The sequence below is a fragment of the Pollicipes pollicipes genome, unplaced genomic scaffold (genome assembly GCF_011947565.3).
Source record: "Pollicipes pollicipes isolate AB1234 unplaced genomic scaffold, Ppol_2.1 Scaffold_7231;HRSCAF=8579_pilon_pilon_pilon, whole genome shotgun sequence".
Taxonomy (NCBI): Eukaryota; Metazoa; Arthropoda; class Thecostraca; order Pollicipedomorpha; family Pollicipedidae; genus Pollicipes; species Pollicipes pollicipes.
The window spans coordinates 32,711,676-32,738,274 of NW_023597034.1; the positions used below are offsets into that span (position 1 = coordinate 32,711,676).

Below are 26,599 nucleotides of genomic sequence, written 5' to 3' on the forward strand. Positions count from 1 at the left end.
GTCGCTCCACGACAGGCATGCGGAGGGTGCCGGTGGCGGCGCCGACTCCCGAGGAGATGATGCGCGGACGAGCGACCCCCGTGCCCAACCGGACTCTGCCGAGATAGTGCCGGCTGTGCGGGGCCGGGGTCCGGACTCTGCCGAGACCGTGCCGGCTGTGCGGGGCCGGGGTCCGGACTCTGCCGAGACCGTGCCGGCTGTGCGGGGCCGGGGTCCGGACTCTGCCGAGACCGTGCCGGCTGAACAGCTTCGGATCCGGATTCGAGCTCTGCTGAGACCGTGCCGGCTGAAGAGTATCAGAGCCGAACTCTACCGAGACGGTGCCGGCTGAACAGCTTCGGATCCGGATCCGAGCTCTGCTGAGACCGTGCCGGCTGAAGAGTATTAGAGCCGGACTCTGCTGAGACGGTGCCGGCTGAAGAGCGTCGGATCCGGATCCGAACTCGGCCGAGACAGTGCTGGCTGTACTGGGTCTGAGTCCGGGCTCTGCCGAGACTATAACGGCCGCGTGGAGCCGGAATCTGGACTCTTCCGGGACAGTGCCGTCTGTCCGGGACTGGAGACCGGACTCTGCCAAGGAAGTGCCGGCTGTTCAGGGCCGGAATCCAGGCTCTGCCAAAACAACGCCGTTTTTAAAGGTCGGAATCCGAGCTCTTTTATCATAGGCTGGCTGCCGTACCGCGCTTACATAAGCCAGGATCTTCTGTCGTTCAGACTCGCTTAGCTAGACGTGAGCCGGGGACCATAGCTGGTTCACACACCGGCGCAGCGCGGGCGGCCGGGCGTGTACCGCCTGCCGCGCCCGTCCGCCGCCAGCCTCGGGGCCCGGCCCTGGCAGCCGCGTGTCGCGGATGTTCTGCAGCTGGGACCAGGCGGCCGCACCCTGGTGGCACCCAGTGCTGACTGCTCTCCACCCTGGTGGAGAGAGGCCGCGGCCCGCGGTCCGCGGCCCGCGCGCGAACGTAGGACATTGTGATAAAGACGTAGCGTCTGCGGCGGCGAGAGTTCATGGACTATCTGTGCGCGTGTGAGATGCGTGTCTGCGCCTGGGGATAGCCTGGATTGTTTGATATGAAGTCGTTCAGGGAGTGGATGAGATACGTGAAGTTCTTAAACATATGCAGTGATTACCATTTATAAATGATATCAATTAGAAGCAGTTTCGTGTGTGAGTGATGAGTGCTTCTTAATACAACTGGGACTATTTTGTTGGTGTCTGTGTGCTCTCCAATGCTAGAATAGAGTTCAATGCAAGTTGTATATATTTACAGATAAAGACATGACAACCCGTCATGCCCGAACTCACCAACACTCGAAATTATAATTCAGATATATCAGTTTATTTGAAGCATATTTTCTGGCTGTCAATGGTATAAAAAAATGTTGTCGTACCCGAGTCCTGGAACAAGGGACATTACGTTAACATTATACATAGCGCACACTTCTGCTATATCTCGTGATCCAACCAACTGGCAATAGTTAATCGTAGAAAGCGACCAACGGACAGTCTGAAAGCCTGTCAGCGCCCTAATGTATTTACACGCCTAGACCGCCCGATTTCATTATCAATAAATCGTTATGCCGCAGTAGTGTCCAGATTTATTTTAACCGTGTGTGTGCATATTTGGCACGATACGTTACATCAGACACTGCAATATAAGGCACAGCTCTGATGCCGTACACGCGGAGCGGACACAGCTAGGCGCCCGACCGGGCTCCGCCTGATCCTGCTCAGACCGATCCCACGCAACACGCAGAGGCCGCCAACAGGGGCAGGATACACGCTCGCATTTCTCGCATGACAAATATGACCTACTGATCTGCTCATCATGATGCTGCATCATTATCTGCTCGCACAGCGCATCACTTCGGAGAACCGTCGTTTGTTGCGAGCCGCCCCTTGACCCAAGGTGTTCCGCTCACTCCACTGCTGTGTGGCGCGCGGAGAGGGCAACACAGACTTCTCCCATGACCCTCTTCCAACGCATTGCGTGTGGAGAGGGTGGTCTAGGACCCCATCGCACACATGGTGTGTGTGTGTGTTGTGTGTGGTGTGTGTGTGTGTGTTGTGTGTGTTGTGTGTGTGGTGTGTGTGTGTGTGTGTGTGTGTGTGTGGTGTGTGTGTGTGTGTGTGTGTGTGTGTGTGTGTGTGTGTGTGTGTGTGTGGTGTGTGTGTGTGTGTTGTGGTGTGTGTGTGTGTGTGTGGTGTGTGTGTGTGTGTGTGTGTGTGTGTGTGTGTGTGTGTGGTGTTGTGTGTGTGTGTGTGGTGTGTGTGTGTGTGGTGTGTGTGTGTGTGTGTGTGTGTGTGTGTGTGTGTGTGTGTGGTGTGTGTGTGTGTGTGTGTGTGTGTGTGTTGTGTGTGTGTGTGTGTGTGTGTGTGTGTGTGTGCGTGTGTGTGGTGTGTGTGTGTGTGTGTGCGTGTGTGTGCGTGCGTGCGTGCGTGCGTGCGTGCGTGTATGTGCGTGTTCCAAGATCCCACTGTATCTTCCTTGTCATCAGGTGCATTGCTTACCGATTGTGTGCCCGAGAATTCCACTGTACCCACCACTTCACCGGTTGCGCGTTGTGTGTATGCCACGGGTGGTCCAGCACCCCTTTGCACCCTTCCGTCGGTGAACTGCGTGCGGCACGGGCGTTCCGAAACTCTCACGCTGTTCAGACTTTGGCACATCTGCCGCCACTAGCCGGCTATCCTCCGCCCATCCCGGCCATTCACGTGCGCCTGGGAGCGTCTCCACCGGCGCGGTGGTGCCCAACGCTGCCGTGACCTCGCGGGGCAGTCCATCTGGCTCGAGCCGGTTTAGGGCGCAGCTCGCGTAAGGCCGTCACTCCAGCGGCCCATAGAAGTGCGCCCGTGCTTAGAAGCCTGTCGTGCCTCCAGCAAGATTATGCAGAGGTCCTGTCAGTGGAAGGTAGTGCCGGGCTGGTGCCGCTGTGTATGTGCAAATTATGAGCCTGCAAACGTCTTGGTGGGCTCGAAGCAGCTGTGTTGTAGGTCTTGATGCGATTCAGCCTTGTTTATGGTCATGGAGAACGACGATGGCAGCGCTGTTGTGGGAAGCAGTTCCGGCGTATTAGATTTAGGTGGATACGAGCATGAATTATTATGCGATGAGTGATGTCCTGTTCTCCTCGGTATCCATAACTTGTCGCAGGATGATATACGATCAATTGTCTCTGTCCATCGGGGGAATTTAACGCATGATGAACAAAAGCTGTCCCAGCTGTCTCAGAGTTTCTCTGAAAGCCCGCTTAAGCATATTTCACTGCCTCCGCATACGTCACTCACGGGAAACGCGCACTTTCCATGGGCCCCACAATACTTGGAATGCCTGCTGTTGGTCATCCACTCAGCTCAGCGCTGCGAACATTTTTTTTTTTACCTCCGTCCTACGCGGTAAGCTCAGAGGCCCTCTAAGGTATCAAAAACTTGAAGCAGCCCACGGAAATCGGCATTTGAGCGCTGCCGTCAAGCTACGTCAGTTGGATGGGACGCTTGTGGATGTGACTTTTGACAGGCCAGATAAGGTCACATGAGTAAAAACAGTGAGTCATAGATTCTTGCTATCTCAAGTGCTACGTTTGCTACAGCAGTGCGAACAACGGCGTTCATTATATGTTGAAGAAAGCTCCATCAGTTGGGCACTAAGGTACACTGACTGGTGTGATCTGTGATGTGCCAAATGTGATGTGATGTGGGTGTGATGTGCCTTGTCAGGCCAAAGAGGTGAAGGTTTTGTTGCATTGGTCCGTCCGGTCGTGTCACAAAAGGTCACGTAGGTGACGACAGCAGCGGTGAAATGCCTTTTAAAGCAGTTGATAATGTCCTGTTAATGTTTATATGTAATGAGCTTCAAAAGGTCACATTTTGCCGTAAAGGTAAAGTTCTACCTATTTTGACTTTAGTCTACCTGGCCTTGAAAAATAGCCATATCGCTTTGAATGGTCTTCAGTGCAATGAGGTTCAGAAAAGCTGTCCAAAAATTTCTTTTCGTGCATTTCCTGCGAGAAAATGACGTTATGTGTCGCTTTTCAGCACAACGCCACCGTCATGATCTCTAAAAATATTGTATTTCATAGACCATAAGCCGTTAGGGTCATGACAGCGGGCTTAAGCATGGTCCGAAGTCATTCCGAAAACGCCTTAAGGCTTTCCTTGCAGCATGAAGGCAAATCTATGACTGACACTGTTGAATATGTATATATATATATATATATATATATATATATATATATATATATATATGCATGCATGCATATATTGATAGATAGATGAATAGCTAGCTTGAAACGTCAGTTTTGACGATAAAATAAGGCAGCATGCCAGTGACAAAAGTATCCTATTTAGGACAACCGTGGTGTTAGCTATCACAATGCAGCCTCCAACGCGTAGCTTCAGACGCACAGCCCAGGGACCACTGTTGGCATGATGCGAGTTGTCCAGCCGGATGCGACAGGTGAGTCCAGGTCGTTCTCGTCATACCTCTCTAAAACGGCCTCCATGAGCGGGATGCATCACGACCGACCAATCAGGCGGCGTCATACAAGCAGGCCAGAACGGCGCGCCCCGAAATCAGCTCTGCCTGCGGTAGATGCCTGCTGCAAACAGGCCACCCAGAGGCGGCATTCTTTTCGTCAGTGGTGCCGGGGTGTGCCAACAGTACGGATGCCACAGCTCGTTCTGAAGTTGATCCGCCCTGTGCATCGTCACATGGCTGGTTTGCAACGTCTTACAAACATTGAGTGAGCCGTGGCTAGCTAACTCCCGGGCATACGCTTGGCACCCCGGGTTATTTCACCTACCCCCTCTACAACACTAGCGGAGCCGTTCTCAATTGAGACTAACAATGCACCGTGCTGAATAAGGGCTTGTTCTCGACGCTTTGGCTGTTTCAGCCTTTCAAACTAAGCAGTGGATGAGGCTAAGGAGTTGTGTCATGAGTGATCTCTAAGAAATGATAAAACAAAGCCGTAACAAGCCTGCAACAAGCCGTAAAGAACCGTGACAAGCCAGTAACAGTCAAAGCAGTAACCGTCCAAAGAGCGATGTGGTACACTCTGATGAACTGCTAACCACGTAAAAACGGCACGTGACAGTAGCTGATATGTACATCCAAATAACTACGAGTCTATAATCTCCAAAAGTAGTAAATAGTTGCTTGCAATAGATCGCAAAGTCTTGGCATATCATGCAACAGAACTGCAGTTTACCTATGTGCCTAAAACCATCCTGGAAAACCATCTGCGTATTCGCAAAGATGCTGCGTAAATTGCTCGTGCTTTTTGCTATCAAAACGTTTTCCAAGTGGCATTAACCAAGTTCCATTTAACTGATACATACTGTCTTCGGTATAGCTTGAAGTGCATAGCTTCATCATGCTCTTGGATTTGCTGCTTTTACTAATGCACCAAACCGCGATGATTTATAGCTATGGCTCTCACAAAATATCCGAGCAAAATACAGCCCGGTCTTAAAAATGGAGCTACGCCAGCCCGCTCTTGGAAACACAAACGCCTCAACAGCTTTGCAATTGTTCCAGTTGTTGGATGCTGATGGTGACCTTGGAGACGCATTAGATGCTAGGAACTCCTAAAGCTGGCGACGCTTGGGTGCCCAGCGGTTCGTTTGCATAGCTTCTCAAGGGAAATGGCTCTTATGCACGGCGATCGTGAGATATGACTGAGCACCTTACAGGATGTGCCGATGACGAATATAATGCTTTGGCCAATCCGGCCAGAGGCAGAATATGGCGGTGAGGTGAGCGGCTGCCATGAAGTTAGTGCTGAGCCTCCTAAACGTGAGGACTGTGGTTCAGGCATCAAACCTCGTGTATCCGGGTTAGTGCGCGCCACTTTTGGCAACCGTTTTCAACGACGAAGTCACCAGTCTAGTTGTCATCGGAACTGAACAGCCTTGTGAAAACGTTCAATAGGTGGACAGAGTCGAGCCTTGATCATTGCTTGAGGTCCAGGTCTAGTTCGATAGAAGCCATGACTTGGCTCCGCGATTTTTCCCTAAGTGGTTAACTCTGCCTGCCTCGAAAAAGGATACCGATCTCACACAGAGGGCAAAGATCACACAAGTCACCACGATCCCCCATACTTTCCTCATTCTTGCTTCATTCTGAATGCTCGTGCTACCCAAGTTAAAAAGCCAAAACCCAGCCAGGGTTATCCTCTAAATACTATAATACCACGATACAAGATAAGTGTTTGTTCGGAAGACAAGCGGGGTGTCACGATGAACTGGGTGTTACGGTGGATGGCATAAACAGGGTTAGGAGGAGGCCACAGGCACCATGAGTGGGCCCGGGTGCCCCCTGGTGGAAGCCCGTCTGAGCGATAGCACCAACCATTAGTGAGCCAGGTGCCCCCTGGTGGAAGCCCGTCTGAGCGATAGCACCAACCATGAGTGGCCCGGGTGCCCCCTGGTGGAAACCCCTCAGAGCGATAGCACCAACCATTAGTGGACCGGGTGCCCCTTGGTGGAAGCCCGTCTGCGCGATAGCACCAACCATGAGTGATCCCGAGTGCCCCCTGGTGGAAGCCCGTCTGCGCGATAGCACCAACCATGAGTGATCCCGAGTGCCCCTGGTGGAAGCCCGTCTGAGCGATAGCACCAACCATGAGTGGGCCAGGTGCCCCCTGGTGGAAGCCCGTCTGAACGATAGCACCAACCATGAGTGGGCCAGGTGCCCCCTGGTGGAAGCCCGTCTGAGCGATAGCACCAACCATGAGTGGGCCAGGTGCCCCCTGGTGGAAGCCCGTCTGAGCGATAGCGCCAACCATGAGTGGGCCGGGTGCCCCCTGGTGGAAGCCCGTCTGAACGATAGCGCCAACCATGAGTGGGCCGGGTGCCCCCTGGTGGAAGCCCGTCTGAGCGATAGCACCAACCATGAGTGACCCCTGGTGCCCCCTGGTGGAAGCCCGTCTGAGCGATAGCACCAACCATGAGTGATCCGGGTGCCCCCTGTTGGAAGCCCGTCTGAGCGAATAGCACAACCATGAAGTGGGCCAGGTGCCCCCTGGTGGAAGCCCGTCTGAGCGATAGCACCAACCATGAGTGACCCCGGGTGCCCTCTGGTGGAAGCCCGTCTGAGCGGCAGCTCACATCCCGAACAGGGGCCCCTGGGCGGGCTGAGGACCGGCGGATGCAGCTCCTGGTACCTGCAGTTCGTCCCCATGGCAGCCACTCTCCATCTTCCTACAGTCCTGAGGCCGTCACGAATGTCCGAAATGTTTCTAATCCAAACAACCAAACCAACAAGTCACCAAAAACATGGGGCATGATAAGCATGCCCTAGGATGCGTGGAGCGTGATTAATAAGTGTGAGAAATAGCCGTGAATGATCTTTTTTAAAGGAAACAATACTAAACAGCGTACTTGCATGCGTCCTCACCAATGCGCAATTAGACAGCCGGATACAGAAGCCTGGCAAATGATCAAGCTAACATGCGTAATCAAGCTCATAGCATGCATCAGTTTCAGTCCGTGAAACTGAAGAAGTCTTTGGGAGAGTCTGTAATCATGATGTGGCCTCGAGCCCGAACATTGAGCTAATATGACGTGCAAGTCTGCGTCCATTGGTTTCCTTGAGTCGGAGCCTCAAGGACTCAGTTGACTCAAGTTTTGAAGTCACCTTTCTTACATCACATGAGTCCGGGCTAGCGTCCGGTTGGCAATGCCTAGGAGTTGTGAGCGTCATGAGTACGCCCGCGCAACCAGTGCAACGCCTATTCACATAGAAGAGCGAATAATTGTCATACTTTCCTTACCCTACGTTATGCTGAATTGACGTTTCGAGGTCAAGAGCCTGTTTAAACCCGTCCTCCTCCTCAATCTGTATTTTATGCTCCATCTTAGGCCGCGACGTCACATGCACGGTGCGACCAAAATTCTTCGATGAGATTCTTAATGTGGCTGGTTGTCAGGGGCGGAATCACATGGGCAAGAAGGAAGTTCCAGCCATTTATCGCGTTGACGATCCAGTGGTTCTCTCATATTCCTATATGCGCCGTGGGCTTAGATATAGTCGTGGAATGACTTCTGGCGTTCGCCTGGAAGCAGTCTTTCTTTCCCAGGCCCAGTTTTTAGTTTCGTTTCGTTAAGTTTCGCTTAGTTTTTTAGTTTCGTTTTTAGTTTAATGCGCACCATGATCTTGTTCGCTCACGACCCATTGAGGAAAAACAAATGAGCATAATTCTGGATTCTGAAAAAATGAGCTGCGTGGCTCAGTATGAAGCCTAGACCTGACCACAATGACCTCACTATGCAGCATGGTGTAGTGTATAGTGTGCACACATTCCGTAGATATAAAACAAATAACGCAGGTACCTGTGGTTTACGCATATTCTGTCATACGGCGATGTGATAGTGCGCCATCTACTGCCATCCAGTCATTCGCTTTAAGGGCAGTATAGGGCAGTTTACATGGGCAGGCAGATAAAAAGCAGACACGTATCGTCACGAGCAGGTTCACATGCTGACCAACTCTTGGTTGAGCTAGCAGACAAACTTCGACTTAAGTTATTAGACCGTTTCCGTGCGCCACGCTTTCTAGACGCTGTTCTTTTGCATCATTATCGCATTGCATTCAGTTTCAGCCATAAGAAACCCAATAAATTCAGTTTTTCGAGGGTTGTGCTGCATCGCTTTTCTGCCGTTAGCAGGCCAATTGTTTGATAAGGTACGCTTCTCTTGCATTAAAGTCCGCCTTAGCTGACAGTTGGGGAGTGGGAGGGAGGGGGGGGGGGGGATAGCTGCTTCCCGTCATGTCCCTTGGACCAATGTTAGATGTTCAGAAAGTTGGAGGGTTGGAGGCATCTTGCCTCCACCCCTCCCCTCGGTTCTCGTGCCTGTACTCTCTTCCCACATTGGGATTTGACCTACAGTAGCCTTCCCAACTCCATTTACACAGCGGACGTAAAATTTGACAACTTTGAAAACGGTTCAAACCACTAACTGGAAGCTGGTCCAGATATCTTTTGCCGGGCGTCGCAAACGCGCCAGGTAAAAGCAGATCGACTGGGAAAGGAACAAACAAGGGCACCGGCAAAAGCGCGGGCCCACCTGCGCAGACGGTCACGCGCGAACGGCTGGACAATATGGATCTAATCATGTGCGAGATCGTTCAAGGATTCACGTAAAAATTTGGTAACCAGAGCAAGATGACGACGTGGAACGTGAAAAGACGTGACGAGTTCAGTAACCAAAGGAAGATAGATACTCGAAAAACCTCACAGTGTATGCGGTTAACCCGTCTTCAACTTACCTAGCGATCTCAATGCTTCAACCCCTAGATGCATCAATAATTGACTGGGTGGCTGGTGATGTCACCACTTTGAAATGGTCAGCAACACAACACCCTGGGGCCTAATAGGTGCGACACATCGGAATGCCATAGAGAGAGAGAGAGAGAGAGAGAGAGAGAGAAGAGAAGAGAGAGAGAGAGAGATAGAGAGAGAGAGAGAGAGAGAGAGAGAGAGAGAGAGAGAAGAGAGGGAGAGAGAAGAGAGAGAGAGAGAAGAGAGAGAGAGAGAGAGAGAGAGAGAGAGAGAGAGAGAGAGAGGAGAGAGAGAGAGAGAGAGAGAGGAGAAGAGGAGAGAGAGAGAGAGAGAGAGAGAGAGAGAGAGAGAGAGAGAGAGAGAGAGAGAGAGAGAGAGAGAGAGAATAGAGAGAGAGAGAGAGAGATCTATCATATATAATATATATATATATATATATATATATATGTATGTAAATACATGGTCATGTTTTTAACAGGGTTATGATGAATGTATATACCCTAATCATAGTCATAGAGACCAGGGTCAGGGTATTTAACTGAATAAGTACTTAAAAATTCCTAAGCTTTGTCATGAGCTGAGTTTTCACGGGCTATAGACGGGACGGTGACGTCATTGGTGCCGAGACTTCAATGCGGCGCGGCCACCAACCGTGGGGCATAGCGCTGCAGGGCAGCGGAACATCGGAAATCATCGCGCAGATAATGAACAGCTGTTAGCAGGAGGCACATGTGGCCAGCAAGCCGATTACGTCGAATTTGATGGCGAGTATGATGATGTGCCTTGCAAGCTCATGAGGTCAACCATTACTATGAAATCGGAGTTGAAATTGAATATCCTTACGCAATACCTCCTGCAGAGATGGGTGGCCGGGATATCGGGTTGCCTTCGTACCGACAACGATCAAACTTTTGGAGACAGGTGCATGTAACTAGGGGCCAAATGTGTAGAGTTTAATGGGTAGTATGATGATGTGCTAATTATAAATTTAAGCCTAGCGCTTAATGTGCAAATGACATTAAAACCAAACGTACCCGCGCGGACTCTTGGAGATAAGCGGTCTGAACATTGGACTATCTTCTTGCCAGAAACAAGTGGATTATCAGTGGTGTGGTAGGTGCGTATATCCACGAACCGATCAGATAGGATTACATGGCGAGTATAAGTATGTGCTTTGCGACCTTGCATCCAGGGACCCGTTAAAATTCAGTGGGCGTTGGAAGTGAATACCAGTACGCAGGTGCGCGGAAACTAACCAAGAGGAGAGCCTCGAGCTTTCATAAAATTATGCATTCACCAAATGGGCCAAAAGGAGTGACTCGAAAGGAGTAACCAAAATGGCTATCCCCGCAACTTAGGGCACCTCTCATTGGCTCTTTGCTTAAGAGGGGACCGGTCAACATCCTGCGCTAAGCGCTGATAGTAAATGTTTTTGCGATGTTAGGTAGCAGCGTTACGAGAAGTTGCAGTAAGCAGAAAGGCCTCTTCTTTGTTGCGAGGCACCAATTTTGCCACGGAAGGCTGAGCAAGCAGTGACCAACGCCGAAACACAGCCAGTCACAAGCCAGGTTCACACAGGCGCGCGTGCTGCCAATGAGACTTTGTACGCATGATAGTCTGTGTCCGCATCATTTCTGGTGGCGACCGTGGCCAGCAAACTATGCCCAGGGTTGGAGTAAAATGCAATTACTAAGGGGTATTATCACTCGTATGAAACACAAGGATTCGTCAACTGTACAGGTAAGGTGGGTCCGGCTAAAAAGAAAGGACTCACAGTTACATAGCGTGCTCTGTATGTAGGTTTCGCCATTCATAATTCTACCCACATCCCCCCTTGACGTAAAACATAGCAACGTGCACCATCTCTTAAAAACACAGCAAACGTCGCTCGACACTCACGATGACTAAGCAGACAGGTAGGGACCAAACACTGTCGGCCTGCGCACAGGCACGAACCAGGCACGATCGGCTTTGCACACAGGTACGGACGGAGCGCGCTTGAGTGTGGGGAGGTACGGGCCCAGCACGCCAGCATGGTAGACAGATGCAATCCTAGAACCGCGGAATGTTGATAGGCATGGAGCGAGCTCGGCGCATCTGGCGTGAATCTGGCGCGTCTAGGGCAAACATTCAGCCGCAGCAGACAACAGACTCGCCACGCTGTCACTCACTGGTAACACCGGCGGCGACACGACCACGGGGTGCGAGGCCGTGTGAGATCGAAGCCCATTGTAATAGCTTGCCGCTTGAGGTTGCCAAATACATTATCACACTCGTCGCTGAAGTGTGTACAGTTGGCTTGCTGGTCATAGTCATCTGCCACTAACAATTTGCTCATTATCGGGAAGAAGACAGCCTTAAGTTCCTGCCACCCTATTGCAAATAAGCCTCGCGTGTGCGTCTCCATTTTTCAGGCCATTGCATTTTAATATTTGCGGCATAAGCTTGCAAGGCACATCATCATGTCCTCATAAAGTTACACATATTCACTCACCGGTCATATACACCCACCGTCAACCAACGGCGTTTGCACTGGCTGTTGGAATATTTCGATGTTCTGGTTGTCCCTCGGCATGGCGTCCGAGGCCAAGCGGCCTGCCGCACAGCGAAGTATCCACACCAATGACGTCACGCTAACGTTAAGCAAAAATGAAGCGTGAATCACCGCACAGCTTTTTCCCTCACACCTGCCAGATTTCGTCGACTCAAATTAGCCGTCCTCTGTCATACCACAACCAGCTAACTTGTATGCAACATTCCTTTATCACGCGAACGCCTCGTCAGTGAACACCTGTCTGCTGAAAGTCTGATAAAGACGGCCTTTCGGACCATTGGTCGGCATTGCTTTGATAAGCTTTCTTTTAAGCTCCAGCAAGCAAAGCTTTGACGGACGGTCGGCCGGCATTGCCAGATCAATGACCTATATTTAGCAGCGGTAACATGGGCTAAGAAGGATCATGTCGGACCCCGGGCAGGTTAGACACGCTATTCCTTAGCATACGGATGAAGGTGATAGCCTATATTTCCTGCCAAATTTCCTTCGCAGTGCGCTACTATCTGATCTCTAAGCTGTACTCTGACGTCATCATAGGTGATTAATCTTAGATGACATTTCCACCCAGTTTTCAAACACTTGCTCTTTAGTTGCATAATGCGCTTTCAATTCACTTTCAGACACAACAGCGCCACCATCTTAAATGTAGACTATATTTACCCCTAAAGGTTGCCATAGGTCACCGACTTGAGGTAAAACTACCTCATATTTTAAAATTAGCGCCCCAAGTACGCAATTAGCTGTTTCATTTGTCTTTAGATTTTCGTTTCGGGTGGGTTCGAATCGCTCGCGGGGTGGGCGTTCGCTGTTTGTTCTTGACTGGTATGACCTGCGGCCAGTGGCAGCGGCCGCACTATAGGTTAGCTGACGTCAGAGGGCAGGAAGGACCGTGACGCGCTTTTACTTTGTTAAATTTTGCCACCAAATTTTGCCGTTGACCTGTCATGCCACGATAGGATGTTAGGGGTCAGGGCTTACACACCAAGCATTGCTTAACGCGAGAGCTGATCCCACAAATCCATCTCTTCAAAACGTTCAGATTCAGTCTTACAAATGGTTTTGTTCTCTATTCTGTCACGTAAGGTTATCATAGGTCACTGACCTACGTAAACCCTGAAACGTAACTGGCTTGACGACTGTTTGGCCGAGCTCAATTTCAATGATGCGAGTTGAGTTTACTCTCGTTAATTTCACTATTTAATAAATTCGGCAAATTGTTCAGCCGACGCCAAATTGTAACTACGGAGGAGACTTCTGGATTATGCTTATGCAGCTTAGACGGAGAATGCAAAACGACCCAACATGAGCATGGCTTCAACCTCAACGTAAAGCTGTTGAAGATTGTGTACGCTATCTAGAAACATTCCACTCGTCTCTTTATCCTCATTCCATCCCGAGATAACATGCAATCGAACTGACAGCGTGGGACCCTGAGCTCTAAGTTGGTGTGGTACCTCAGCAGCGTGAGGGTTAAGTTTAATAACGGGACCAAACTGACAGGAAGCCCCTCACTTCTAAATAAGCGTGGTGCCTCGTTGTGAGGGTTATGTGTAATAGCTTGTACCGAACTGACATGAAACCCCTCACTTCTAAATAAGCGTGGCGCCTCGTTGTGAGGGTTATGTGTAATAACTTGTACCGAACTGACAGGAAACTCCTCACTTCTAAAGAAGCGTGGTGCCTCGTTGTGAGGGTTATGTGTAATAGCTTGTACCGAACTGACAGGTGAACCCTTAGTTCTCAGCTGACTTGAGCTTGACCCCGTCAGTATGAGGCTATGTAATAATGACAAATATTTTTCGATATGTGCATCATTATCATGCTGCCTGATATTTGTAAAATTATCGTTTCTTCGGCATTTTTTCAGAAGGTGGTAAAAATATAAATCATGTTGAATTGAAATTCAATGTTAATTATCACTATCAAGCATATTGCCTGTCTATTTCATGTCCTTTGCTGTAAGGAATCATTGCTTGGATCTTCTTAGGCAGCATCTTATTAATTTCTCGCAAAGTATTTGTCCTTTTGATACGTCATCTTTTGATCTATCCATGTCAAAATTGCTGTGTACGTGTGTACAAATACGGACGAAGACCTATTAGAGGCGCATTGGGCTAACTCCTCTGGAAGGCTTGTTACTTCAGCAGACCGCATTATTATGCATTGCATGCAACGTGTAATACAGTCAGCTGGGGACGGGCAGCACGTGGGTCACGAATGAAGCGTTTATCGAGGTGGCATGGACGATGCCCGTACCGCAGGTCGCCGTCTGCGGGCACCGATGGCCAAGAATGTCAAGGCTTACCAGCCCAGTTTCCGGATGCTGCTAATCGGCGAGCTGCATCCCACGCCCTGCGCTGAAGTCCCCGCAGCTCCGGAGCCCGCCGTGCCGGCGGTCGCCTGACCCCCCGCGGCCTGGACCTTCACCCCCCAGAGGGCAGCCTCGCCCTGATGCTGGGAGGCTGGGCGGGAGGCCAGCCGGCTCCGTGTCCGGGAGGGTCCGACCACCGGGGGACGCGCCGCCGCCGCCGGGCACGGGCTCATCCCCGGCCGCGGCCGCGGTCGCGGCTCATCTCCGTTCGGGGAAGCGGCCGGCGCAGCGCGCACTGGCTCCTCCCCAAGGTGACACGGGAGCCGGCCGGCGGCGCGGCGCCGGCCGCTCAGACGCCTCCGGTCGCCGCGTCAGGGCAGACCACCCCAGCGTCCTCCGCAGCTCAGCATGTGGGCCATCCTGCTGCTCGCCTGCCTGGCGTCGCCGGCGCCGGCCGCCGCCGCCGAGCCGCTCGAGATCGGCCTCCAGTGCGCCGATGTCGTCTGCGCCGGAAACGCCACCTGCATCATCAAAGTCAGCAACGGCGAGCCCGTCTGCCTCGGTGAGTCTCTGCCGGAGTAAAGAGTGTGGAGTGGAGAGAGATCTGAGTTGCGTGCTGGGGCATCTCTTGCGGCGGTTTTGTTTTGGAATCTGTGTGTCCAAAACTTTGGAGGCTTGATATGAGGTTCAGATTAGCGTTTAAGTCTGGAAGTCTGAGCAGCTGGATATTAACGCCTATTTATTATGTCATTCACTTGCATCGCAAAGTTTGTCAGATGGCTTGACTTCTACTGCATTGACAAGTGGATTTGTGGGTAATGCCAGCAATGTCAGAACTTATATGACCTCTTTGCACGCATGTCGGATCTGTGCCGAAATATAACAAGTGACAGGTTTTGACAGGTTTTGACCTATTGAGCACCCAAAAGCTGACAGATCGTGAGATATTGCACAAGCAGTCATCTATGTCTTACCAGCACCGAGCGTCTTGTTGCCAGCAAGCACATTCCAAAGCTGGGATATTAGAGATTCATGTGTGGATATCATGAATCGTTTTTTTCCCATTTAGAATCGTATAAATTACATCCACTTCATTATTGTCATAGACTCTATGGACACAGCGCGCGAGTCAGTTAATGCTTGAAGGTTGCGTAGAGAAAACAACACACGACGTTAATATTTGTTCACATTCCAACATTTTGTATAAAGGAATCCGCCCACTCTGTGCCAAGTCAAAAGTTTTGGGTGAGTTGCCAGCATGAAACAACATCTATCACCATATCTATTCTCTTCATACAATGGGGCATATCATTCCCTACCTTGCCAAATTCTGAGTCGCTCACATGTACTCTGTGAGCCGCACGTTTTATTCATTACTTGCCGAAGGTGCGGCCAACAAATGAACGCATGACTGTATCCTACTGGCATGCAATGTGGTTTCACATTAAACACGCATTCAAAGGCAACCAAACACATGCTGCCCCCAGCCACGATTGCATACCTCAGCTCCAAACCAGCCAAACTCGTCAGCCAGATGACCTTAATCGTCACGCGCAGCACGCCGAGGGAACTCTACCCAGCCGGTAATCCATGATAGCCGTCAGGCGGGGTCAGGTGTGGCGACAGCATTTCTCGCCACTCCGGAGTGTTCGCTGAAGATCAGGACCGGCCATAGACCATGGGATAACCCAAACACCGATCCAGCCAAAACGCTGTATCGTTAGAGTTGCGTAACGCGAAGGCGCATCGGTTGCGCACTCCGGCTGGTCCCCTGCATTCATCGCTTCGTTACCGTACCGTTTACCGCTAGTTGAAACCGGTGTATACCCGCTGGTATGTCCTTCGAAGATGCTTAACTACTTTGTCGCGTGAATCTCGTCAAATGAGGCAATGATTGCAATGCAGTTGTTACCGTTAGTTTTGGGTGGAGTTCAAAGGCCTCAAAGCTGAATGACGACATGGAAAAACGTAAGATCGTGCACTCACTAACAAGCAAAAGAAGCGCCAATACAGTCATGCTTTTGCTCTGCATTTCTTTGTAAATATGCGAATGGGCTGGAGCAGAATCAGACATGTGCCTGGGTCTCAAATACGGTTCCAGGATTTGGAATCTGGATCCATGTCGTCAAACGTTCTTATAAGGCCGGCAGCTATGTTTGGAACCCAAGCTATTGTTTGTTCAGAGTTGTTGTAGAGGCTTCCATGGCAGATGCATTTTATCGCGTCATATTGTTCTTCTGCTAGTAAGGAACAGCGATCATAATTTCGGACAAAAATATCGCAAACATGGCTCATAGCTATACCGAAGTGTTAAAGAAAATCTCGAAAAATGACTAAATCTACAAGGAAAAACTTTTTTGAGTTCATCCGCAAAACTTTGTGGCCAGTTACATGAACCTTGCAGTTTATGTAATGTCAAATGGTTATGTTTGTAGTCAATCCGATAGGAGGTGAAAAGACAGTAGATTTATTATCCCCAACTTTTTGCTCGCACTAGGGAGCAAAGACAGGTTGCTGGCAGGCTGATCAGTTTTCACTTCAATGTCAACACAGCTTTTAACTATGCAACGTGATATATCGTCTGAAATATTTCAGTGCTCAGAAAAGGTTCAAGAGCTCGTGAGGATTTGTGCGAACAGCTAAATAATCGGTTCTGGGATAGTGCTTATGAGATTCTCGAGTGATGTAAACATAAGAGCACGTCGTAGGTATGGTAAAACTGCCATCTACGTTGTGTATTTAAATTACATCTTTACGATGTTTGGGATTCCGTTTGCCAGTTGCATTTTAATCACCTAGGACTGGCAGTTACAGACGCGGGCAATTTTATTTTGTGATGGTTTCATAAGAACGGAATTCGTTTGCATCTTGCAAACAGGAACATAATGCTCACAACAATGCTGTAGAGCACCATACACACGAGTGCAATCTTGTACTGTTTACAAAACGTACAGCGCTGTCCTACAATTGCTTTTATGGCGTCTCGCGACCAAAACCAAGTCCATTAAGAACCTTTAAGAATTTTTGCAAGTGGGCGCCCGCTATCCTTTTGACCGTTTCCAAAACTTGGGAATGCCATGTGCGTTGAAGAGTGAGTGCCGTTCTCCAAGTACGAATTTCACCGTGCACATGCGTGAATAGATTACGTGTGTCCGGTTTGCATTGCAAAAACACTTTGCCCAAATTCTTCCCGACGGCTTAGATTTTCCACTAGAAGTGGTAATGCGCTTTCTTCATTCTTTCAAGATCTTTCTTCGAAGTGCTTTCTTCGGCCTCCTGACACGACATTATTTTCAAACTTTCTTGATCTGCGAGAAAAGTTCGATTTTACTCTCGTGCAGCAGAAGAAGTTGTTCAGTCGACTCTGTGACAACATTCAAATTTTCGTGACTTGCATGAAAGAGCAAGGCCATCTTAGTTCGATGGCAATATATCATCAAAAAATATTCCGATGCAGCGGAAGAGTGACGACAAACGCTTCAGTATACCAGACAAACACCGTTGGCCGTTCAAATCACGAATGCAGCGTTTTCGTTGGGTTGTCGACATTTATTTCCAGCACTTCTCTTTTCGAAATTTTTACATTTCGAAATTTCGAAACCATCAGAGGAAAAATGTTCTTTGCAGTTTTGGCAAGCCCTTTTGTGATAAAAGTTTAATGCAAGTGGAATACGTACCATGTGCCGTGGGCAACCCAGGCACACATTTCGGTGTAACGTACATCGATATGAAGTCTTCATTCATTGCAGTATTTGTAAAGTGTATTCATTGCATAATGTTTTTTTGCAACGCCCCGAAGACGGCACTCTCTGAAGAACGCATGCGCGCCAGCCTCCGTGCCACCTTTATGGCCACTTCCCGGGCACTTGACCCTGACAATTCGTCTTGTTGTGAGTGGTGTGTTCCACTCATGATTCCTGGCCCCGTCCACATTTCACCTCCGGGTCTCACTTCACTTCCCTATCTCATCTCACCTCCGTATCTCACCTCATCTCCGGATCCCACCTCACCTCCGGTCCCTGTTTCCGCTGGCGGCGCGTGCGGCACTTGGCCAGCCAGCCGTCCGGCGCGGGCCGGCTGCCGGCTGCTATCAGACCAGGGGGCGGCGACGTCGCCGACCGGCGCCGCCCGCTCTGCTCGCCTTGACATGGACTTAGCGGCACCCGGCCGGCTACACCTGTGCCGCCGGGCGCCGACCGGGCGCGGTGCTCAGGGGCAGTCGGGTGACGAGAGCACAGGATGAACTTGGGTTTGGGGCCGTTTCAGGATTGGCTAAAGGAGTGGTGGGGTGTGGGATGGAGGAGAGAGCGAGGATTTCACGGCAGGTGTTCGCCACCTGCCATCCCGGCGGTTCGAGATAAGGGGTGCAGTGAGCAGTGCACTGGAAATGAGCAGAGAACCTTTCGGTCTGGGCATCGTCGGCTCGATGTGTATGCACAAACGCACCTCCCCACTTCTCACGAACCCTACGGTTGTCAGCTTGAACAACAAAATGCGTACTACTACTAAGACAAAATAATGCCATGCGCGCAGATGATAAAAACGATGGCATCCAATGTCAGTATCCTGCACAATCGCCACTTTATTCGTCTTTATTTGGCAGACACGTGTAATGAGACCAGGTAAAAATATATTGTGCCGCACCTGCAATGCCCTGCGTCTTTCCTGGTTCTCGTAATGAACGCATCGCAAGGCTTCTGCATAATTGTTTACCGCAAAAAGACGTGTTGAGACCGCTTCCGACGCAATCATACAAAGGAACCTTGCGTTGAGTGGCATGTGTAAAACGGGGAGCCAACAGCACGCAGCTCACGCGAGTCGACTTCCTCATTGAGCCGCACGAACGCTGGCGTGCTCACACTTTTTACCACATACGTCATTTTCTCCCGTATACGGCGCACATCTCACGTGTCTCAACTTCTGGAGAAGCCTTGCTCCGACCCACAAAACCTTGTCGAATGCCAAATCGGCGAACCGGGGGGTGAGCATGAGCCACCCGGTTAGCTCCTGTTCTTGCATCTGATCTCGATGTGTAATACATTTTGTCATAACATGACAGACAATCTGCTGGTTTTGTAAAGATCTATCGCAAATGACGAGTGACGCTACGTAACATGCGACCTTCCAATGCAATAGTGACAGAAATCTTTGAAAGGAAGCATGAAAGACCAATTACGGCACGTTTGGAACTAAAGGCTTCGCGGAACGTACATATGATCCCAAAACTCTGCGTTACTGTATACTCTGTGACTCCATACATTTCTGAAACGCTTATAACGTGGAGTTCAAATGCTGGATGGGTGGATGACGGTTGGGTACTTTTGACTAGGAATACGCAACTGGTGGATATGGGCACGGCCCCTGGGGAGCGCCTGGATTGGGTAAAGCAAGTCTTACACACGAAGACTGCCTTTTCATACCGTTTTCAAGTTACTTTGAACAGCAATGTGTTAAGGAGGATGGTGGCTGCCTCTTACCCATTTACTCCAGACACGAGGACCCAAGCAGGATCCTGGGTTGGAGGTTCCGCCTGCGAACTCTCATGAGTCAAGCCATTGGTTTTGTAAATCTAACCAAAAAAAAGAAAGAAAAAAGGAGACTTTGAAACCACGTTTCAGCTCACTTTACACAACGACAGACTGCAAAGAGCCGTGCCCACGTGTATTGCACTAACAAGCTATAATTCATTACCTTCAGATGACAGGCGCCTTTAATATTGCTCTTTGCGTTGCGTGGAAAGAGCGGATTTCGTATAAACCCATTCATTGCATTAAAAGAACTCTCGGCACGATCAGCATGTTTCAAACATTCAACTAGTCGTAACTTGGTTGTAACCTTTAAGCGCCACAAAGTCCTTTACCAAGGAAATGAAAATTGCGTAATGAAAAGTTACAAAGAAGTGTCGGTTAGCGCATTTTCATTAAAAAACATTGAATTTTTGCATATAACGAGATAATCCGGTTTAATCTTCAGCGATCGGCGCCGACCAGACATAAATCGATGCTTCTAATGAACAATTGCTGGTTTTTTATGATGGTTAAGATGATGTTTTCGAAAGCTTCGCTGCCAGTATAAATTTTGACAGTTCTGGCCAAATTTCACTTGCACTTGGGATACAACCGGAACAATTAGAGGCAGAATATCGCTTCTTTTCACCGCTTATCAGAAGATTATCAGATGAAAGATTTGACGAGTAATTATCACATTTTCTACAGGTTAATGTTTTACCAGATTGCATGGAAAGTGGACAGTGAACAATCCTCATGTCAGCACCTAGATCATCTGCGCAATCGCCTACCTCCCGCTCCCAAAGCCTAAACCACGAAGTTCACGAAATTCACGAGATAAATCCACGAAAGAATAGAATCCACGAAAATCCCAAGCTACCGCAATTTCATCTGAGCTGGGAACAGGGCATGCTGCGGCACCGAACACTGTTAGATCGCCATCCACGCCGCAACATGGATTCTTAAGCCTTGCACCGAGGCTAACAAATGCCCTGTCAGCACCCGTTCCTTGTTTTGCGTGAGAGCTACGTGCGGTTTCGTTGCGCATACACCCTCTCCTCACACACACACACACACACACACACACACACAGAGCAGAAGCCGATTACACACTGTAGCCGCGCGCGCCGGGTCCGAGCCGGCCCATACACACCGGCCGCTCTCCACGGCTGGTCGGTGCGCATCATGCATGATGCAGGCCCGGCGTCTGGGTCTGCGCTTCCGGTCCGGCGGGGGCGGGCGGCCCCGCCGAGGGAGCGCCGCTGCGGCAGAGGCGACACCCCGCCTGCGGGAGCTGCAGCCGTCTGCCACAGGCTGTGCCGTTACCCGGGCTCGTCGCACGCGGTAATTAGAAGCGTTGCACGCTGGTTAGACGCATTGGATTGAAGTCTCGGTCCGATGGCGCTGGTTGCATATGGGGGCGGCCGTGGTCCGGTGAGTCATGCAAGCTGCATGACCTGCGCGGCGTCGAAGACATGCCCATTTGGGATCATGCCGAACGCTTTCACCGCTTGGTGCAACACATTCACACACGCGGCTATTTGATTTTGATGGGCACGATTTACCGTGCAAATGGTGTCACACTTATGGCAATATCTCGATCCAACCATGTTGATCTGCCCTCATCTGTAAACAAGATGGTCAACTGCCTCTTGACTCGCAATCGTCAGACGCCTCTGGAATACGGAAGCTCCTGCCGACCCCCTCACGCGTGGAGGCCGGGTCTCCGGCACGACGGCGGGGGGGGGGGGATGGGCCAACAAACAGCAGCCAGACGCGACATCGGCGGCTTAGGAGCGGCCCGAGGCGCGCCTGCCGCGCCGCCGCGTACGAGGCGCGCCGCAGCGAGGAGCCGGCACTGCACCTGGCGCCGGTGCAGCCAGTGCTGCGCCCCGGGCCGATGCAGTCGGTAAGGGTCGTGTCGCCTCACGGTCAAGACCTCGGTTAGGGGGGGGGGGGTAGCGGAGAAATCCGGGGTGGTGCAAGGGTCATGGGAGTCCAGGCACTGCAGAGTCCACGTGACATCTAAGGGATCATTTTTGTAGTTCCCTAGCACTGGTCCCTGAGATGATTTCTCAAGCATATGATCTTGTTTGCGTTTAGGTTCTTGGGCACAACGGGACGGAACAGGGAGCTTATCGCGAACACTTGGCACTCATTCTCCCGGAAAATGGCTTCCCTTCTTTAAATTACATAAATAATCAAGGGGAATGAGAACTATGTATTCTAAGTGGGCAAATGCACATAGAGTTATCATGTTCATTCAACAGTCTTGCGACGGATGCTTATTTAGTCATTCCATACATTACTAATTCCCTTAGCAAACTTACCCACCGTAAGGCATTGTAGGAGGAATAAATTTGCATGAGTTAACAATGCGAATCGTGCATGGCAACATGCAGATTGTGGGTGTGTGGGTGTCTCGTGCAGTCTACTACGTGAACAATTATAAACCTTTTGTAATTGCTTTGTAGTTGCAAGTGCCATTTCATTAATGTCTTGCATCCACTTAAGATAGCCGCTTTTCCCACATAAAGACATTTCCAGGGATTCCATCGCGGGTCCAAACCTGGATGAGAGCGTCATACGGCTTTAGGACTGTCTTGACATTCAACACCGATATATGTCATGTTAGCTTACACAGACTTGGGATTTTTCTTCCTCCCCTTGGTCGGAGCTCGGGTATGTGCATTTGCAAGCTCGAGACAGGAGTATCGAAGCACATCTAAGCCTGCCTTTTTCGTCGAAGCGGCGGCCCCTCGTGGCCTCAGAGGAGCTCTCCCCCTCTTGGTGACGTCATGCCGCACTTTCTATATGGCGCACCATTTGGCGACGAGTTTTCAGAAGACGCCGGCGCAGTCTTCATCTAGTTCTCGTGAGACTGCAACGCCATTCTGGCCACATGCAGACATGAAGTGGCGGCAACACCGATTGATGGGCTCATGTCGGCATGTCAGGTCCGTGTATGACTGTACACTGTACAGTTACGCCTTTGGGGAGAGCGGACGTGATCAGAGCGTACGTTCTCACGCAAAGGTCGACTAGCTGCAGACTGACTAGGAGGTATTTTTGTCGGTCATCCGCCCTGTTAGCTGACACGTTTTGGCGGGCTTATTGGCACGGTCATGATAGGGCAAAAGTCATGCCGGTATGCCAGCTAAAACCACTGCCAGCATAGTTTTTTATGTTCTGCACAGTCACCGTGATAAGTACCTGTAGGCACGATTCAACAACAGCTATTATGATCGCGCTGCCTGCAAATTCTGTTATCGCCTGCGAAAGACATGTCATTGTTCCATCACGAGATAGCTCAACCATATCACGGATATGCTGGTGGCCTAAGAAATATAGATGTTATTGAGGTCCGATTTATTTTGAAGCCATTTCGTTTGGTAAAAACACAACAAAATAACCAAATCTGCTACAAGTCACGGGAATCTGGGCACCAGCAAACCATCAGTGAAAGTCACGCCCCTGGACATGCTTGCATTGGAAATTACGCTTAGCCTGTTCAACCCGTGCTCTTGATCCCGAGGCCTCTCTGACCGCGAGGCCTCTCCGCCCGCCGGCGTCTGTTCCAGGTCGGACGAAGAAAGGCACATGTCCGTTCACCCAGCTGGCCAGCTGCAACGAGATCCAGATGATGTGTATGGAGGATGACGACTGTCCGGGCCGCAAGATCTGCTGCCAGAGCGACTGCCAACCGCGTCTGCATGGAGCCAGGTCAGCGGGGGTCATGACGCCTCCCCCCGCAGGGGGACGGGAATGGTCTGTGCTTCCGCGGTGTCACACCATCACGTGGCATTCATGCACGCACGGCCGGTGGAGGACCGTGGTGAGGGCTGGAGCTCGAGGTCAAAGGTCAAGTACAGCTGACCTGCATGGTGCGGAGGCTCGCGGTTACGGAGCAAAGGCCGGTCCAGGCCGGGAAAGCCAGTCTGAACAACGTTGCAGGCATGTCATGACCGGATCTTAAAGGTACAGGTTCAGCTTAGCTGCTTTGCAAAATAGCGGAGACAGTGACAGCACATGGTAGCGATTCAGTTTTGCCGATATATTCTTATTGGAATTAAAACTGACCATTTCCAAGGCAAGCCAGCACAGTTAAATCTACACGCCGACCTTGACTTGCGAGAAGAGAGCCATTTTGCTGGAGCTATAAATTTGGACTGTACCAAATATGGACGGTAATCTATGGCTACACGACATACCAGTGGACACCTATGATATATCCGTTGGTTTTGGCTCGCCTTAAGTATGGGGTGCTTAAGCTCAATATAAGGGTGTTATATTCACTTCACGGATGGGCGCGATGGGTTCGTCGCGTCCATGTCCTGCACTGATGCTTGCTGCTTCAAGTTCACGCTTTTGTACTCGTCCATCGCGCACGTGTAACTGCAGCACCACGCCCCTCACCGTTCTCTCGGTCAGCTTACCAGACGTCCTCAAACGTACCGGCACACCATCAAGGCGCCGCCAAACCGGCACGGAGCTGTCGGACCGCTCCCACCCGCTTCCATCCCCTCTCCCTCCGCCCAGCCGAGTCGGCCTTCTCCGAGGTCCCGCACGTCAGGCGCTGGTCTTTGGGTGCCGGCCGCCGGCAGCCCTGGACCGCACTCCCAATCCCCGCGGGCCGGCCTTGGGCTGGGCTCGGCCGCGGGAGCGGCGGCGGCGGCGGCGCGGGACGGCTGGCACCAGGCACCGCGTCGCCGCCGCTGCTGCCAGCCCGCCGGCTCGGCTCAGCCCCCGCCGGCCGCCGACGAGACGCGCCGCCGGCTCGAGACGGGTGACGCATTCTGACCACGACTCGGATGTCACCAAGCGAAAGACGTAGGATTATCAGGTCTTTTGCTGAAAGTAACTGACCTTCAGCATGTCAAGAGAGGCTGGCTAACGGAAATATACCCAAAAATATTGGAATATTTGTTCCGTTACATGGCAGTGCTAGACTTTTCAGGCCTTCTGCTCATGGATGCTCGTGACTCGTGCAATTTCACAGGTATCAAAGACTCGTGACTCGTGAATTGTTACACTCGTGACCATTAGTGCTGCCGTGAAACGTGGGCAATCCTAATAATATATCCAAATCATCTAAACATGTACTTTCTCTAAAAACAAATTCTCATAACATGTACTTGTTTTACACCTTAGTTTAACCAGTGCCTCCTGTTATATCAAAGACCATTATTTTAGGCGCACATAGCTCATTAACTGGAAAACCGGGAACTTAACGTCTTCCCGCTTACATCAAGGTTTATAAACAGGGTAACTAAGACGGACTTCAGATTTCGCCTCCGGGCAAAATGACGACACAAGGGCATGTTATAAATGACGGCACGGCAGGTGTCATTGCGATCTCACCGTTTGTCATTACAGTGGGCTTAGTTAACTATCGCATCACTGAAAGAAACCGTTTCAGCAACTCATTCGAACGAATTTGGAATGTTCATCAGCAGTTCAGCGCATTTCTGGCCTGTAGGTGAGTGTTACATGTCCAGCGAATCCAATGTCCAATGGTCTGAAATTGCTCAGTCTCAGTCGTCGTAGCCGTTTGCAGATACTTTCAAGAATGACTGACTTAGAGAGAGCGAGAGAGCACAGGCAAAGCAGGAGCTAAAATCCCCACAGATCGTTCTGCTGTGACAGCAACAGATTGATCCGCAGCCGTGCATTTTGCCACCATCGGAAGACTGCACGTCCCACCGGCCTCAGCTGTTCGGGTCGGCATGCTGCTACCCACGCCTTCTGCCCCGACTGGAGAATGTCCACGCGCGCTCTTGGATTTCCCCAGAATCAGAGTCAGAGTCAGAGTCTACTCAGGCTCGTGCTGGACTGAGCCCGACAAGGACCTGCTCTTGCGAGCTCGTGCTGTGCTAAGCCACTGAGGGGGGGGGGGTAGGCGTGTTTAGCCGGCGGGAGATACGATCTCGCCCGCGTCGCACCCCGGCATCCGGCTGCACCCCCGCCGCATCGCTCGCGGGGACAAAGCCGAGTCGCCCGCTACCGTATGCAGGCTCCGGTGCCGCGCGCCTGATCACCTTGACGACCTGCGGACCACTACGCTCTTCCGGTGCCCGAGCGGTCACGTGCTGGGGTGTCTGACCACCTGGGCGCCGCGGCGACGGGCAGGAGTTTTTTTTTTTTAGCGCGGTCCGGTTCAGCTTAGTGTGCTTGTTTTCTGGGGAAGGCAGCACCTGGCGACTAAGTCAAAATAGTTTTACAGGTATTTTTGTCTTGCGAATAGGTTGCAAACTCGTTATCTGAAACGGTGCCGAGATATGATCTGTTTACCGGTTGGATTTTTGCTTGCGTTACAAGTTACACATTCGCAGAGCAATTTACATTATTGTGCACGAACGCCCTCAGCCTTCTGGCGGCACTGGAACGTTAAGACACGCCAGAAGTGATTACATCAAGATGATAAGACGGAGCAAAGTCCTTGGTAACTCAGCGCCTAGTCGATAGTGCTGCCGTCTGCGCGATAACGGATTAAACCGCAAAGTCCTTGCCGAGAACTCGAATCCTTCACCATGGCATGCACCTGCCGCAGATGCTGTAATAAGCAGTGCCTTGCTGGATATAAGTAACTTTTTCTGTCCACAAGTTGCGCCAACATGCGGGCTTGTTAGGCAGTGATGCATCGAATCGAAAGGCGTTGCCAATTTTCCAGACAAAGCGCCCTCAAATTAGTGAATCGTCGTGTAGCGCTTCAGATACTTGTAGCAGATACGATCGGCAAAAGGTCTTAGCGTGCCAGTGGGTTCAGAGCCCACTGTAGCTGTGGTGGGAGTGGTATAATCTTCCTTCCAGACAGGAAATTGGAGAGGCATGCGCTCATTTTTTTAGTTCACGAAGACCAAGCTATCTCAGTTTCAGAGCGCGTCAGTTGACAGGCGCGTCATCTAAGCTGACGTAGGCGGTGGTCATCGCGAGCTCTTGGTA

The 26,599-nt window shown here is 50.8% G+C and overlaps 2 protein-coding genes across 2 annotated transcripts in view; both read left to right on the plus strand.

Moving 5' to 3' along the window:
• Positions 1-1,209, plus strand: part of LOC119110022 (espin) — a 55,297-nt gene extending 54,088 nt beyond the window's left edge. Inside the window, exon 16 of the mRNA XM_037233769.1 lies at positions 2-1,209. The gene's annotated coding sequence lies outside the window, so the exon portion shown is untranslated. The remainder of the gene's footprint in view (position 1) is intronic.
• A 13,315-nt stretch (positions 1,210-14,524) lies between these two features.
• The window catches only part of LOC119110023 (cell death abnormality protein 1), a 56,577-nt gene continuing 44,502 nt past the window's right edge, over positions 14,525-26,599 (plus strand). The window contains exons 1-2 of the mRNA XM_037233770.1: positions 14,525-14,712; positions 23,239-23,364. Of these exons, the coding sequence (XP_037089665.1) occupies positions 14,559-14,712; positions 23,239-23,364 (280 nt within the window). The 5' untranslated portion in view covers positions 14,525-14,558. The remainder of the gene's footprint in view (positions 14,713-23,238; positions 23,365-26,599) is intronic.